General features: G+C 34.2%; 1 protein-coding gene and 1 pseudogene across 1 annotated transcript; both read left to right on the plus strand.

Moving 5' to 3' along the window:
* The first annotated feature begins 1,059 nt into the window (after positions 1-1,059).
* On the plus strand, positions 1,060-7,654 carry LOC146915308 (uncharacterized). Its single transcript, XM_085721313.1, has 12 exons — positions 1,060-1,271; positions 1,376-1,481; positions 1,571-1,645; positions 1,872-1,997; positions 5,710-5,821; positions 5,960-6,056; positions 6,157-6,278; positions 6,372-6,456; positions 6,560-6,757; positions 6,944-7,046; positions 7,159-7,347; positions 7,466-7,654. The coding sequence occupies exons 1-12, from the start codon at positions 1,060-1,062 to the stop codon at positions 7,652-7,654; spliced, it is 1,614 nt and encodes a 537-aa protein (XP_085577439.1).
* A 2,057-nt stretch (positions 7,655-9,711) lies between these two features.
* Positions 9,712-15,881, plus strand: LOC146915309 (uncharacterized; annotated as a pseudogene).
* Positions 15,882-17,798: the final 1,917 nt, after the last annotated feature.

Here is a 17,798-nt window from a genome sequence, read left to right on the forward strand (position 1 = left end):
TTTATGAACTATATCCTTGATTGATTTATCCTTGGAGATACATTTTTTATTTTTATTTTCTTTGTGTTATGCAACAATTGTGACGAAGTATTTGGTATCTTGTGTTTTTTAGAAGCTATTGTTATTTGGATATTCTAAATTTTTGGAAAATTGAGGTATCATATTGTGTGCACTCGAATCATGATTGTATTGTTCTCATTCAATGTAAACGATGTATTGTAGATGTGTGTGCTCGTAAATATGGAAATGCTTCAATGGTATTTGTGTTCTTTAGAGAACCATGTATTTTACATCCATATCTAACATAAGTTCCCTTCGTAGTTTTGAATGATTGTTGGTTAAAAAGACATTGTTAGTCAAGGTGGTCCCTCAATGCAGACTTCGTTAGATGTAGGTTCTGTATTTTAGGTTCAGACATAGTTAGTCGAAGTGGTCTATCGATGCACATGTCATTGGTCGAGGTTGTATTAAAAAAAATTGTTAGAGCCACGTATTCTGTTTTTTGTGTTGCATTGATTTCTCATGGATTCAAACAAATCATGGAAGAAGTTAATTTAAACCTTTCAGCATCACGTGTAAAGTTCATGAGACAAACTCCCGACAATATATGTGACTTCAACGGTTTGGAATGTATTGGGAATATCATTGTACTTCCAAATCCTCAAACATTCACTTAATTGTTTGTTATACGGGATGTGGTCTCAGTTGGAAATGCCCTGCTTGTGGTCCCAAAGGTAGGAAAGAATTACAATATTTTTGAAGGGTTGTATGGAATGTTCATTGAATTAATTTATAATTTTTATATAGTGTTATTTGCAGTATGTTTTAAAAATTGGACTTGGGTTTTTCATTATTGATGCCCTGTTGACAAAGTTGGATCATGTGACCTTATTGTCTTACATGTCATGAGTTAATTTGTTTGTTGTGTCATATGTGCTATTTACATTCCATGGGCATGTTTTGAATTTAAATTCAGGGTGGTAATCATTGGAGTTATTTAATTGCTTTTTTATATATGGGGTCTTTGGTTGCCGCTTATCATTGTGGTGTGATAGCTAAATGGATACTTTTTACTTGATGGGTATTGGAGAGTCTGAGGCTTTTATACAGCTTCAGTTGAAGGATTTGGTTGCTGACTTGGATATAGTTAGTCTAAAAGAGATTTTGAAGATTGAAACTGAAGGTGAATTTGTTGTATTTGCGGCCTTTGATTCCGTTGTTGAAGGAGTTCACATGTGGTACTCTGATGAATCACCTAAGGATGGACAAAGGTTGTTAGTTCGTGTGTTTGTGTGATGTAATTTTGTTTTATAAGGTGATGGTGTTATGGTCTGTTTTTTGTATGAACTGATTTACAGTTAAACAACAGTTTTAGGCTAAAGATTAGGGTGAAGGACGATGATGAGGAGGCTGATTTTACCTTGCTTGATGACGTGGTTAAGCATTTCGCGATGCAGACTTGCAACCTGTTGATTGGCGTTGTACGTTTTATTCAATGGCATTTTCCTTTTGCGATCATGTATTTTTGTTGAGTTTGGATTTTTAATTGTTTGTGTGTCTTGTCGTTTAGGACCGAGGCTCTTCCCTATATCCAGATGAAATTCAGAAATATGTTGGTGAAATGCTATTGTTTAGGGTTCATAAGGTATGTGAGATTGGCTCAAAACCCCATTTCTCTTACAAAGTCACTGGGCTGTGCAAGGAATCATTTGTGGTTGATTGGTTTTATTCTCTTCATTCCATTGAAAGCATTCATTGGTTAAGATTTGTGTGGTAGCTTGAACCATAAGATATTTCATTGTGTTGGGTGTATTTATTTATATGTTCCTGGAAATCTAACTACTTTTGGATGTATCTGTGATTAATGCAAGGTTTTGTGTGGTCCAAGTGTTGCATGTTGTTACGATGATGGAGAAATTAACGTGAATTGGAACCGGGACGTGTACATGGGAGAGACTTTCCATGTTACAGTTAAGAGGAAGGCTTCGCTTGGCTTGGTTTGAGAGGGAGTTGTTTGAACAAGCTGATTGCCCCCGTGTTTCATGTTGCTCTCATTTGCTTTTGAAATAATACACGTAGGATGTATTGGATCCCATTTCTTTGGGGTCCATTTGTTGTAGTGATGTTTAAGATATTTTGTTTAGAATAATGCTTGGTCAATATGTAGAAGGGTATTACCTATAGGCCAGTTTATTGGTCAAAGGTTCTGTCTAATTTGTTTATTATGTACTTTAAATTTGGTGAATGAGTCAACTGTTTTTTAGTGAATGAGTTGGTTTTTGTTATTGGATGGTCTTTGATTTTTTGTGTTATAATGCCCAAAATTATAAGTATTGACGATGGGGCAACGATTACGAATCACAAGCACTCTTGACACGACAACCACTGCAGCAGTTAAAAAATTAAAAGAATTTCCCCTACAAAGCATGAGTTTGGATTTGAACCACGAGTTTGAATCATGAATAGATTAATGTACTTTTGACTTTCTAGGTGCTATTTTAGAATATTTTCTAAAAAGTAGTGTTGTTCGTTTTGAATGGACATGGTTGTTTATTCGGGATGGCCATATTTATGTGGGTGTAACATATTATTTGTTGGCCGAAACACATGACTAATTGTTTGGAAAGCCTTCTTAAAAATTAGTTAACTGAACTCATTGATGATAAATTTATCGTTATGATCATAAGACTGACTAATAGTGTTTGGTCACACACAAAGATATGTATTATTAATGATGAAAGGAAAAACAATAAATAGGAATTAATTTTTTCAATGCCATAATGTATCATACAAAAAATTTCCTTAAAGAGAAAGATTCTTATTTCATAGAGCGTACTGTATTTAGATTTGGGTCCCATTATTGACTTTTTGTTCGCTAATCCAAGTCAAGAATTCAGTTCCATTCCTTTTTTGCAGCTGACATTGTGAAAGATATGCAAAATTGTGTACAGTTGCATTTTGTACACTCAAGTGGGGGTGGTATTGAGTGCTTGAATATTTTAAATTCGTTTACCCATTTCCTGATTGTATTCTGCGTGTTGCTATGGCATTTGGGTTATTTAAAATAAACATTATTGATTTGTCATTTTTTTCTATAATTACTCTGGATAAATAAAAATACATAATGGAATTAATATTTAAATGTGAATAAGGTGCACACAATGTGACATGTACATTTTTATAGTGCATATCATGGAATATTGATGATAAATTTATCATTATGTAGTGGCAAATGCTGATTTTTAAAATTGTAGTAGGACATGACATTTTTTTTAAATTGTGGAGCATTGTCTCATAATGAGTGTTGTATATGTTAAATTTAATTTGTAATAATTTTGGTGATGTTTTTACGTGGCATTTTTTTTTTTTTTGGTATTGTCAGTTGTAATATCAATCAATAGAACCAGGCTCTGATACCAACTTGTAACACCCTATTTCAAATAAGCGGTAAAACGCGCGAATACATCAGACATATTCTAGAAATATATGCTACATCTCCGAATCAAACCACAATTATACATGCATAAAGATCATGTTACACAACATAGCAGCGGAACAGTCATATAATTCATAAAACATCTCAAAATATCAACATGATACAATTGTATCCTCCAAATCTCGAATAACAAAATATCTCAACAACACCGAAATACATAGTCAAAAAATAAAAACCAACATGCAAGAACTACCCTAGATCAGAGCCCTAATCTAGACACTTGCATAAAAAGAGGAACTCCACTCCTCAGCATCATCAAGCAAACAAACTAAGCATCCTGCACTCCATCTACCCGTCCATACAGAAAGGTAGGTGGTAAACCACTGAGGGTTAGCATTACATCATCATAATCCATATAAGATTTAAACAAGAACATTGGAAATGAAAGATATATTCAAGAACGAAGGACAACAAATCATACATGTATTCACAAGTATTCGCAACACTTATATCATTCAATATCATCATTCCAAGTTCGTATCAACAAGTGTATCATACACGTATCACATATACATAACTATCCCTCCTAGAACACTAGCATCACATGATTATTATCCCTCATCACTTACATTTCAAGCTATCACATTATTAACATGGCATAGCAAGTATATCCAATTTTTAAACAAATCATCGACATAAGTTCATCAATTATCAATCAATGGAAGGATTACTCACCATATTCTCCACTTAGCATACTTAATTCAAAAGTACAATTTATCATTTCAAAATCATAAGCAAGTAATCAACATCATCAAGGAAATCACCACATCATATGCATATACATATACAACTCTCACTTCATCATTATTATCAAATTAATTATCATCAAATAGATTCACCGAGTGTATAAGCACAAACAAATAAGAGATGCAATTAGAGCATAATTCAATTATTCACAACCATCAACAAAATCCACCAATCCACACAATCACAACATTCACCAAATTTCATCAATCCACAAATTCACCAAGTCATATATTCAATTATGATACAACTCATCAATTATTCAAATGCATATAATGCTCTAGACTCTTCTAGATGCATGTGGTACCAAATCACCTCAAAGTCGTCACCTTCGATGCAACAAAAACATCGTACTCACCTCAATTGGATATAAAATCCGCCACCATCAGTCTTGGATATAAAATCCACCACCATCAGTCATGAATGCATGAACATATGACTCAACTACAAATGCATATGTTCACACAAACAATAATCACCTTACCATCACCAATACTTGTATATATGCAATCATCAACAATTCACCACCAATTTAACATATATACAATCACCAATAACATCCACAATTCAATCAACATATAATTGTCACATATATACATCATCAATCATCTCCACATAAATCAACATATAGTTGTCACATTTCCACATAATTCCTTACAATCCAAATAAAGGAACAATTATAACATATGATCACAAACATCATATTCATCACTCAACAACCATTCATACCTCATCTCATAATCATTTTAATCTATTCATAAATGGTTCATAAGCAATTGGTTCTCAAAAATCATTTTCTACCAAGTTCGTCTCCAAAAATCACAACATTGAAAATAATTAGGCACCTAAGCCAAAACCAAGTAAACGAGCTCAATTGCCTATGACATGTATCCTCACAAGTCACACATATGTACAGTAGAGGTTACATAAGCATTTCATCGGCCAAATACGATGAATTCATAAAAATCACAAAGTTCGTCTCACCGAAACACTTTTCAAGAAATTTTCCATTTTGAAATCAAAACAAGTTAGACCCCTCACATCATAGTTTAAATACTACTAAACACCTTAATTAAACTCATAAAGCATAAGTTTGAAGATTGGAAACAATCCATAAGGTTTGGGTCGACTTATGAGTAGTTATGCGGAATTTTTGTAAAATTTCACCAAGACCACCTTGGAGTATTTTCATCATAACTCAAAAACCAAAAATCATTTTCAAGTCAAACCAAAGCATCTGGAAAGCTAACAAAATTATCTACAACTTTCATGTTTACACCGAAAACCATTCAAAACAGAAACGTGCGAAAAAGACACAAGAACGCGAAACAGGGAGTTCTGTCCTGTGCAACTCGCAATTGCGAGTGATTTACTTGCAACTGCGAGTTATGACAGTACAGTCTCGGGAAAAACCTCATTTTCACCCCAAAAATCCAGTTACATATCATTCGTATAGACTTGTGTTCCAGTTCAGGACTTGTGTTGTTAGTGTAGGACCAAATGGTGTGCCTATAAATCTTCTGTCCACCATAAACTCTGAGCAAGTTTTGAAAATTAAGGATCCATGCAAGAATTTAATTGGTGAGTTGTCTTTATTTTGATGGTTGTAATTTTTTATCTGGTTTTTAGTGGAAGGTTGTCTATGTTTAAACTTTATTTATGTAGATCCTTATTTTATATCTAGTGTTGCTGATGATCTTTGTATTTCTGTAATTTCAGATGTTATTTGTGTAGTTACTGGCATACACCATGAGAAAGAGTATTTTGGCGGTGGTCACTCTGTTGATATTGTGTTTGTTGATCTTACTGACAACAAGTTAGGAGCATTTTACGTCTTTTTTGGCCCTGATGGATCGATCTGTTTTGTGTTTCTTTGCATTGCTTACATTTGTACGATGTTGTTCTTTTTTGTGCAGGGGAACTGTTAAGTGTCGCCTCATGGGTTGTCATGCGTTTGAGTTTCGTAAACTGATGCAGGATGCTCAACTTGGTTTGTCAATAGTTGTATTGATGTTTGTGAAAGTTGTGAATTCAGGAGGTATGCTATTTTGGAAGACATTTTCATATGGTTTTTAATTACTTGGTATGTGGGCTTGACTTTCAGAGTGCATTCATTGACTAAAATGAGCAGGGTTTAATCTTGTGGAAGGTGTCAAGGATATCACATGTATCTTGGTTGATCCAAGTCTATCAGAAGTTGTTTATTTTAGGACTGGGTAATGAAATGCTCCGTGTATTAGATGAATTGCTCAGGTTTTTTATTGTCCTGATTGAATGCTTTGATGTTTTGGGTTGACTTTTTGTTGTGCATGTATTTAGATTTGTTCTTCCAGTAGCCTTTGCCCGTGTTTGCACTGGTGTTCAGAGTCCAATGAATGTGTATTCTGCTGGCGATCAGTGTGGTTTCATGCGGTCATTCCCGATGAAGACTGTAAAGCATCTCAAGGATACTGCTGAGTTGGGGACATTTGTTGTTTATGCCAAGGTCTTGGGGTTTTCTTCCTTGGATGCATGGTGGTATCCTGTGTGTTTTTGCAACAAAGTTATTGAAGGATACATTGGTACTTTTTTCTGCAAGTGTTGCCAATCATCCGAATTTCGTATCATGAGAAAGTAAAATTTCAAGTTAACCTCTTATTTTGGTGTATCTGTCATATTATTTTCATGTTGGCAACTTCAATTTTCATCTTTCCTTGCGTGCAGGATCAAGTTGAGCATGGAAGTTTCTGATGGCCATGATATTGCAACATTTGATGCTTTTGATCATGTTCTGCATACAGTTGCCTGTGTCAAAGAGAGTGTCCATGTATGTGGTGTTGTTTAAGTTTAACCTTCGTGATTGGGTTGAAAACGCAATTGCTTTACAATGTAATTACATTTGGTTTTTATTTTTACGATCTGTTTGTAATTTGGATCAGGTAATTGGCTCTCAATTTCAAAGTCTTGCTTATAATGTTGTTATAGGAAGAAATTTTATTTTTGTGGTGAAGAAGGCGCGTCAGACTTCCCTTTTCTGTGATGAACGTTTTAAAGTCGTTCACTTTACTGATAGTGAACATGACATGGAGAAATTTGCAAGGGATGGGTCTAATTACACACCTATGAAGGTTAGTTTTAAGTCGCGGATTACAAATTATCATATAGATGTTTATCACATATGCTGTTTTCATTTCCTTTGCGTTGTTTGTTTGTCAAGTCATTTGGTTAATTTGTTGTATTTTGCAGGCAATTTTCAAATTAAATTCTTCTTATTCCCTACCAAGTTCTGAGGGGATTAGATGTGGACACTCTAATTCCCATGTTGTTCTTGATGTTGCAACCGATGTTGGAGTAACTTTGGATTTGTTTCCAGTTCATTGTGGAACTTCATCTTTAGTGACTTTGCCGGATCTCAACGAGACGCCTCCATGTTGATGCTTTGCCATTGAAGATTTCTTTATTTTATTGTTCTTTCATGGAGTCTGTGGTGTTTAGGGTGATGTGTTCTTGTGTGGGTGGTTTGTATCTCTGTTGCTGCTGAGCATTCCTTTTTTGGATGGGTGATTGTGGTTAGATGTGTTTGAAGGAGAGATTTCACATCGACCGGTTGGACACAGAAACAATCCTCAACTGATAATGACGGGGTTTTTTATGTAGTCTTAGTGAACAATGTTAATGATTGTGTGTGTGTCATGGTGTTTGTAATTCTCCTTGATTGCATGTACCAAACGTGATTTTAATTAAAGATGTTGTTTCACTTTGTTTAAATATCAACTGATGTTTTGAGTTCAAAGCTTGCTATAATGTATTTTTTTTGTAGGAATGTTGATTTGGATTTAATGTGTATGTTGGGATTAAATTGTGTAGTGGTCATTTACCATGAAATTTTGTTTCTGCGTCTAATACTACGTATTATATCACAAGTGGTATATCAAAATAGGACATATCAAAAAGTTTATATTTTTTTCGGTTTCGTAGTGATTTGAATTCTAAAACAGTTTATACATGTCAAAGCTAGACTGTTTCCATTTATATAAGATATATATATATATATGTGTGTGTGTGTGTGTGTGTGTGTGTGTGTGTGTGTGTGTGTGTGTGATGTATGTTTGTCTAATTTTTTATATCTTTGTAGTATCTCAATATTTATGGATTAGTCGATATAAATGATCTATGCTTTTATATGTAGTTTCGCTGAAAAATATCCAAAAAAAAAAAACAAAGAAATAACTAAAACTTAAATATTTTTGGAAAAGTCCATTTTGTAATATAAGGAAAAGTTTGGTTTTTACATTTATCGATTAGATGATCTACGTAGTATTTATTGTAGAGTATATACGTCATTTGATGATTGAATTGAAAAATCAAATTTTTGCTTATATTAATGAAGGACAGTGTACTTTAGTGGATGACACAAAAATTAACGAGTTGAATTAAATAATTATTATACATGATTTTGTGTCAAAAATGTGCGGGAGAAAGGTTAGACTGTTTTTTAAGGTTAAAATTAGGAAAAAAGAAATTAAAGTTGTAGTGTAAAATTGGAGTGACTTTTCAACACAATTTGATATTTACAATTCGTATTAACCTTTAGGATTTTGAATTGAGCTCTACCTTTCATTCTCGCAAAAATGATCCACAAGACTATTTTTGGAAAAGTCCATGTTATAATCTAACCAAAAGTTTGGTTATTACATTCATTATATGATGTACAGTAGAAACTCTTTAATTTAATACTCGGTAAATTAATAAACTCTCTAAAATAATAAATTTGTCCGGTCCCAACTTGGGCCAATGTAAAAAATTGAAAAACTCGATAAAATGATAAGATAATAATTTTTCGGGAGATCCCTTTATAATTTTCGGTCCCAAGAAAATCATAAATTAATAATTCATAGAAACTGAAAAAAATATATTAAGAATACATTGAACACATTTGTTCCTCTTGTTTACATTTACTGTACTTTAAAAGTCATTATTGATTTCCAATGCATATGAACACAGTAGTTACTAATTTACGTTGATTCCCAAGGTTCGCTGCAACGTAATTCTAAGAGGCATAGACTAATTTGCCTTTTTGTTTGGTATGTACAGTATAATTACTTAAAAACTCTTTAAATTAATAATTATTAATTTATCGATAAATTAATAACTCTCTAAATTAATAAATTTCTCCGGTCCTGACATTATTAATTTATAGAGTTTTAACTGTATGTAGTCTTTATCATAGAGTATACGTCAATTAATTAATGAATTGTAAAATCAAATTTTGTTGATAATTATTAGACATAATTTCGTTTCTAAAATGTCAGCAAATAAAATTTGGATAAGGTTGCATTGAAAATTGTGCAGAAGAGATGTTAGAGTGTACGTTGAGAATAAAATTAGGAATAAAAAATCAAAGTTGTATTAAAAATGTAGAGTGCCATTTATTTGAAACAAATTTATTTGTCTAAAATGACACTCATTCTAAAACTAACCACCAGGCCAAAATGGGGAAACTCAAGATTGACCTTTATAGGTTTCTAGGTACAAGATCTTATTTTACGTGTTGTGTCATATGGTAGGTAATCATTGCATAAACTTCAGGAGTATCCTTGAGATTTCCGTATAAGAATGTTAGGTGAGAGCCTAGGTCAACTGTTCAATTAAAAGGGGTGTATAGTCCCTGGTCTAAAGTGTATTTTATTTATGGATGTATGGATTTCAAGGGTTGTAGATTATGTACCGGGAATTATGTTTTTTTTGTCTTGATGTGATCATTAGGCTTGATAAATGTTTGAAGATTGGATTGTTGTCTTTTTGTGGCAATTGAAGAAAGTCAGCAGCTATTTATATCTGTTTGTTGTGTTGTGCAAACTCGTGTGTGTTTATTCAGTTGTTTTTTTCCCATTGCCTGATCCGCTGGTGTTAAATTTGACTGGTATGTTATATATCACCCAGACTATAGGGAGTTTGTCTTTATGGATTTAAATGTATCAACTTCTGAACTGGGCAAGCGTAAAAGGAGAGAAAGGAAGGATAAGTTGTGTATACAGCGGAACAGCTCCGTAAAAAGGTCGAAATTTTCGCACAATGGTACTGATATTGATTTTAATTTGCATCTACTATTGAATAAATAATTGCGTGTTTGTGTTGTAGTGGGTGGACTTAATTTCCAAATAAAATGTACCTTATACATTGAATTAATATATTGCAATAAAGTGTATTGTTAATGAATTTGTATTCTATGCCCATTCATGTTAACAATTGATAGTCATTAATCTATCAACTCATTATAGTCTATGTGATCTGTTGAATGTTTTTGTCAATGTGTTGGTAGGTTCCAGTTCGATCAACGAATATACTCGCATTGAGAGATGCTCGCATCATCCTGGAAACAGTATATCGTGTTTTAGTGGTTAGTGTGGTTAGTTGTTATTTTTGGTATTGTTTGATCTAATAAGACATGTCTCTTTTGTTAATCATGTATTTAATGTAGTCGTTGCTCCTCCTATTGATCGTAGGATTCGAGGGGTTGAAAATTTCTCAAATACAAGCCAAAAAAAAAACGATATGAAAGAAAACAAAAACTCGCTGCTAAGTGATCAACGTTTGTCTTCAAGAGACATTCGACTTTTTTTAGACGTGGATGTGGGTATTTTCATCTTTACTTAATTTTTTAAGTTTTCTGGTCGCATTTAATTTAATTGGTATTTTTAATAGTGGTTAAAAAAAGAGGGTGATCTAAAAAGTCAGCATTCGCTTCATTTGAGGCAGAGGATGTGTCTGTTGTTGGTGAGTGTTGTTTGTGTTTGATTGTCCAGGCTCATTCTTGAAACTTAATATTTTTGTTCATTGATGATTGTTCTTTTGTATTTGTTAGCTAAACATCATGGTATGTATTAATTTCTCTATTCTCTATAGATCGGAGCATTCAGTCTTACGAGGCCGAATATGATACATCTCACTTGGTAAAGGATGCGTCAAATTTTAAGTTGTTTAGGTTCAGTGAGACTGGGGGTAATATATTACGTGCATTTAGTAGAAAAATTAAACATTTTTTTTTGATGTTTTCTGCCTTTGTGAATTTTTTATGATATTCATTATTAAGTAGTAGTGATTTTGGTACAGGGTATTTGGACATTGGTGATATGGACATTGAATGTGGTAATTGTCATGCTACGGTTTGGTATCTCGAACGAGGTAGAGTTGATGCTGATTCCTTGGAGCCTGCTTTTTCAATATGTTGCATGAAAGGCAACATTACTTTGCCAAAGATGAGACAACCTCCGGTGCTACTCAGAAAGTTGTTTAATGGTGTTCATAGAAAGAGCTGCATCTTTTTGGATAATATTAGATCATATAACAACATGTTCTCATTTACATCTCTAGGGGGACAAGTAGTGTCAAATACCAGTGGAAATGGTGGTCCACCTCATTTTGTTTTGGCTGGACAAAATTATCATCGTATTGGTGGATTGGTTCCTCATCACTCTCAAGCTCCGAAGTTTGCTCAGTTGTACATTTATGATACTCAAAATGAAATATCGAATCGCATGTCTCATTTCAGGTAAAAATTTGTATTTAATTCATTTTGCTTGAAATAGTTTTTATTAACATCGAGATTATTACATTAATAAATTTTGATTATAATGTTTGTTGTAGGTCGTTCGAATCAACTAAGAAGTTGGATCGTGTTTTGGTTGAGGAGCTTTTAAAGGTTATGGACAAAGACAATCGGTTGGTGAAGATATTTAGGATGGTTAGGGATTATATTGAAAACAACGATAGTGTGAACGTGACCTTACGGTTATTTCGTAGTTGTTTTCACGATGCTCGCACTTATAATGTACCCGAAGTGGATGAGATTGCAGCTTTGATTGTTGGTGAGATTGAGGATTCTTCCGAAGGTAGAGATATCGTTGTTCGTGGAACTGACGGTGTCATGCAAAGAATCCATGAGACCCATCCTAAATACATTCCTTTGCAGTACCCTTTGTTGTTTCCCTATGGAGAGGACCAATATCAAGAGAAAATTCGATTAAATGTTGTGACTTCTACAAAGACTGTTAAAAAGAGGGTCCGTGTTGCACTCAGGGAGTTTATTGCATATCGTATGTAGGAGAGGTCCCTAGAAGATTCTGTTATTTTAAGGAGTAGGAGATTACTCCAGCAGTTTATTGTTGACACATATTCCATGATAGAATCTCAAAGGTTATCATATATTAGGAATAACCAGTCAAAGATTCGATCTGACTTTTTAAATGGGGTCCAAGAGGCTGTTAGTCGTGGTGATGTGACTGCATCTTCCATTGGGTCACGTGTCGTCTTGCCTGCGTCTTTTACTGGAGGTAGAAGATATATGTTCAGTAATTGTCAAGATGCCATGGCTTTGTGCAAAAGATTTGCTTATCCTGATCTTTTCTTAACTTTGACATGTAATCCAAAGTGGGTTGAGATACAGATGCACATGTCAAAATCTGGTAATTATGTTCATTACAGGCCTGATATTAGTTGTCGGGTTTTTAAAATAAAGCTAGATCGGATAATGACTGATTTTAAGAAGGGGGATGTCTTTGGTAAAGTTATTGCAGGTAAGACTGTGTAGGTGATTGAATTATTTTTGAATTATGTTTAAATTCGTATTCTTTTTAAATTGGAGTTTTGTGTACGAAGCTTAATATTGAGTAATACCTACCTACCTCATTTGTTGACTTTGTTGTTTGTGATTAGGTATGTATACAATTGAATTTCAAAAAAGGGGTCTGCCACATGCTCACATTTTATTGTGGTTGGACAATGATTGCAAGCTTCTATCCCCTCGAGCTATTGATTCAGTTATCTGTGCAGAGTTGCCAGACCCAAGTGTTTTTCCAAAGTTATATGCTACTGTTACCGATTTCATGATTCATGGTCCTTGCGGCTTTGCTAGGTTGGGTTCTCCATGTATGAAAGATAATCATTGTTCTAAGTTCTATCCGAAAAAGTTTGTGTCAAAGACATCTTTTGATCCAAGTGGATATCCGGTTGGGGTAACTGTCTCAAAAAAGGAAATTGAACTTGATAATCGTAATGTTGTTGCATACAATCCCAAGTTGCTCATGAGGTATCAAGCCCATATTAATATTGAATATTGCAACAAGTCAAATTGTATAAAATACCTTTTTAAGTATATAAACAAGGGTGTTGATAGAGTTACTGCTTCATTGCAAACTAACGAGTATGAGTGTGTTGATGAGATCAAACAGTACTATGATTGTCGGTACTTATCACCTTCAGAGCCTGTATGGAGGATTTTTAAGTTTGACATTCATCGAAGATGGCCAGCAGTAAATCAACTTACTTTTCATCTGGAAGGGAAGCAAAAGCTTATTTTTAAAGATAGTTCCAAATTGACGAATGTTTTGAAATATAATGAGAAATTGGGAACTATGTTTCTTGCTTGGATGGATGCAAACAAGAAATACCCTCAAGGTAGGCACCTGACTTATAGTCAATTCCCTACCATGTTTACCTTTAATTCAAGACACAGGAGATGGCGTCTACGGAAGTCTGGGACATCCGTTGGTCGATTGACCTTTATTTCTCCAAGCAGTCGGGAGATATATTATCTTAGGCTTTTGCTCAATGTACAAGTTGGATGCACTTCTTTTGAGGATATAAGAACCATTTATGGTGTTGTTTACGATACGTTTCGTGAGGCTTGTGGTGCTCTTCGTTTGCTTGAAGATGATCTTGAATTTATCAATGGTTTGAAAGAGGTTGCTCTTCTCGGTTCTGGGTTTACACTTAGTAAAGTGTTTGCAAAGATGTTGCTTGCAAATTCAAGGAGCGACCCGTTGAATGTGTGGAATCAAATGTGGGAAACTTTGGCTGATGGCTTATTGTATGACAGACGAATTGTCCTTAAATCACCTGGTAGTGTGTTTGACATTTTTTTAAAAAGTTATTTGTTTTGTTGTGTTTCTATTTTTCTAATTTGATGTTGGTTATATATTTTTTTTTTGTCTTAAGATTTGGTGATATCGGACGAAGATTTAAAACAACTTTGTCTTTCCGAGATAGATAAATATCTTCGCAACAATGGAAAATGTCTTGAAGATTATGATTGTATGCCGATTATGAACATGGACAATCGTGGTAGGTTTGATAATGTCTTGCTTGATAATGAATTTAAGTATGATGTTGCAGACATGTAGGCTAAACATAGAGAACATCTTTCAAACTTGAACGTTGAACAGAGGCAAGCTTATGATGAAATTGTTAAATCTGTTGATAACAAAGAAGGGCGAATGTTTTTTGTTGATGGGTATGGTGGTACTGGAAAGACATATTTATGGAAGGCACTCTCTTATAAATTTCGTTCTGAAAATCAAATAGTTTTGAATGTTGCATCCAGTGGGATTGCTTCTTTGATTTTACATGGAGGAAGAACTGCACATTCGCAGTTTCAGTTTGCCATTCCACTTCTTCTTTCCAAGGAATCAACTTGCAGAATTGATAAGGGTAGCAATAAGGCCGAATTATTGGTGATGAGCAGTATTATTATATGGGATGAGGCACCGATGATTAATAGATGGGCCTTTGAGGCATTTGACAGAACTCTTCGTGACATAATGAGTGATTTTTGTGGTGGTAGTTCAAATTTGCCTTTTGGTGGCAAAACCATTCTGTTTGGGGGAGATTTCCGTCAGATTCTTCCAGTGATTCCAAGAGGAAGTCTTGCTGATATTGTATATGACACCATCAATTAATCTCCTCTCTGGCGTGGCTGCAGGGTGTTAAAGTTGACGAAAAACATGCGGCTTGAGTTCTCGGATGATGAGCAAGATAATTTGGCCGTTAGGGAATTTGCTAAGTGGATTCTTGATGTTGGTGATGGAAAGATTGGTAGGTCGAGGATTGTGATGCTATAGTTGAGATCCCTCATGATCTTTTAATTGAAAATTTTGAGGATCCAATTGATGCCATTGTTAATGCAACTTACCCAAATCTTATTGAGAATATGAAGAATTTGAATTTTTTTTAAGGAGAGAGCGGTTCTCGCTCCCACTCTTGATGTTGTACAACAAATGATCATGTCCTCTCTATTATGCCTGGAGATTCAAAAGAGTATCTCAGTTGTGATGCAGTATGCAAGGGCGATGGAGATGCAGGAATTGATCAGAGATGGATTACCACTGAATTTTTAAATGATATAAAGTGCTCTGGAATGCCCAATCACAAACTAATCCTTAAGGTTGGAGTGCCTGTCATGTTGAGGAATATTGACGTTTCATCTTGTCTTCGCAATGGTACTAGGCTTATTGTCAATCATCTGGGTACAAATATTATAGGTGTTGTTGTTGTTACCGGTACAAATATAGGAGACAAGGTGTTTATTCCTCAGATGAACTTGATTCCTTCCGACGCCAATGTATCTGTTAGTTTTCAAAGGAGGCAATTCCCCTTGTGTTTGTGTTTTGCTATGATTATAAATAAAAGTCAAGGTCAAACTTTATCATCGGTAGGATTGTATCTTCCTAGACCCGTATTTACCCATGGACAGCTCTATGTTGCTCTATCTCGCGTTACGAGTAGGAATGGGTTGCGGATTTTGATAACCGATGATGAGGGTAAATCTTCGAGATCTACTATCAACGTGGTATACCAAGAAGTTTTCCAGAAAATTTATATTTGAATTTGTTGTTTACAATCTTCTGCTTGATGTTCCAGTTATTAATGTAAAATAGCAATTGTGTAAATAATGTGTAGATAATTTGAAATTGGTACCCATGCTTGAACTAAACGTTGCCAGTTTGTCGAAATTAAATTGCATTTTTTTTGCCCATCATAAATTGATTAATTGTTTTTCTTAACTGAAATAATTATATAATGTGTTCTATCATGTAGGCCAACATTTTTATGTATGCTAGAAAAAGGACCTACTGCTTGGTTGCCGTGTTTGTGTGTTTTGCAACTATTTGTGGTCTACAATATACTGTTGTGATAGGTATGATAGACCTGGTATGATTATGGTTTAAGCTTCACATGTCTTCTTGACTGCCTAGAATCCCGGTTAAATTATAGATCGGGACTGTGGTTCAAAAAATTTGTTATTTGTTTTAAGATATATTCATAAATAAAGTTCCAGTTTTTCTTCAGATTTTAAGATATTCAAAAAATTGGGCAATGTGATAATAATTTATTCGTGAAATTTTTTGAACCTTATATGATCAGATTTTTAGATATTCAAAAAACAACCTCCTATATAAAAATAAATTCATTATATTATCAGGTTTTAGGAGATTCGTAAAAATTCTTTTTTTTACCTCGAAAAGGTGGTCGACAATTTTATTTCAATTGCGCACCCTTAAAACAGAGAAATTGGTAGGAGGGATCTTATGGTTGATATTGTAAGAGTTGGATTTAATAAATTGTACAAGTGCAAAGTAGATTTACCTAATTTGAACATCAATTGGGATTGAACATTGACAATACAAGAATCAGTGATAGGATGAATCTAACATCAACGCTTAGTTTATTCTATTTAGTTGTCTCATTGCTTAAGGAGATATAATTATCCTTGACTTGGGGATAATTTATTTCAGGTAAGGTCCCTTCCATTTGGATGTTGAATTGCATGCTGCCATTGTTCCCATGATAATTACTGACCCAAAAGCCAGGAAGCAGAAAATCAGAGCCATTGTCAATCTTTTTTTCGCTGTTGCTAATTTGGCTTTCAGCTTCCTGTTTTTTGCCTTCAGTTTATCGATCTTTAGCTGTTTTTCATCAACTGCATCTTCATAGTCCACCAATTTGAAGAAGCTGCATCCTTTATCATCTGAGTTACGATAATTTGTGCAACCCCAGAAATTTCTTCCGTAGTTCGGATTCGTTTTATTTGTTACCGTTCGAATGACTGTGGGTTCTCCACACAAGCAGTTCGGACCAGATCTTCGTCGCATAGTAGATCCAATGGATCCATAGGAAGCTTCATCTGAGAGTTGTCGTGAATGGCTTTTTCTTGATGGTTTCGACATTTTTTAGCAATGATACTGAGAGGAAATTTTGTGGTGAGGGTGAGTTGTTGTCTGCTTGATGTTTCAGTGCATGTCTTTATATGGTCCTTATTTGACACTGTATCACTAAGAGATATGTGGTCATTGCCGTATAATAAATGCCTATATTGATTGATTATACATGTAATGTAACCTTTTTCAAAAAATTTATGTTGAAGGAATTATTTTCTTTATTAAGTTATGTGTTGTCTTATTGTGTGTTGTGTTTTTTGTGTGATATTTTGGGACCATTTTTGGTCATATCTTTAGTGTAAACCATTTGCTTCCCCTCTCCCACACAAAGGGGAAGTTTGTAACATGGTTGTATTTTTTTTGTCGTTGAAACAAGTTTTTTGTGTAGATATAAAAACAATTTATATTGGTTGTTGGTCATTGAATAAATGAAATAGATAGCAAATAGAATACACACTACATTAAATGTTCCTTTGGAATAAGAATTACGAATTCATGAACGTTGTATCATATGTTCTTAACTTAAAACTTGCGTAATATATTCCTCTGTATCCGTGCATTGCATTGGTTGATATTGTTGATTT

Source organism: Medicago sativa, chromosome 6 (assembly GCF_051527215.1).
Source record: "Medicago sativa cultivar Bolivia chromosome 6, Bolivia_mono, whole genome shotgun sequence".
Lineage (NCBI taxonomy): Eukaryota > Viridiplantae > Streptophyta > Magnoliopsida > Fabales > Fabaceae > Medicago > Medicago sativa.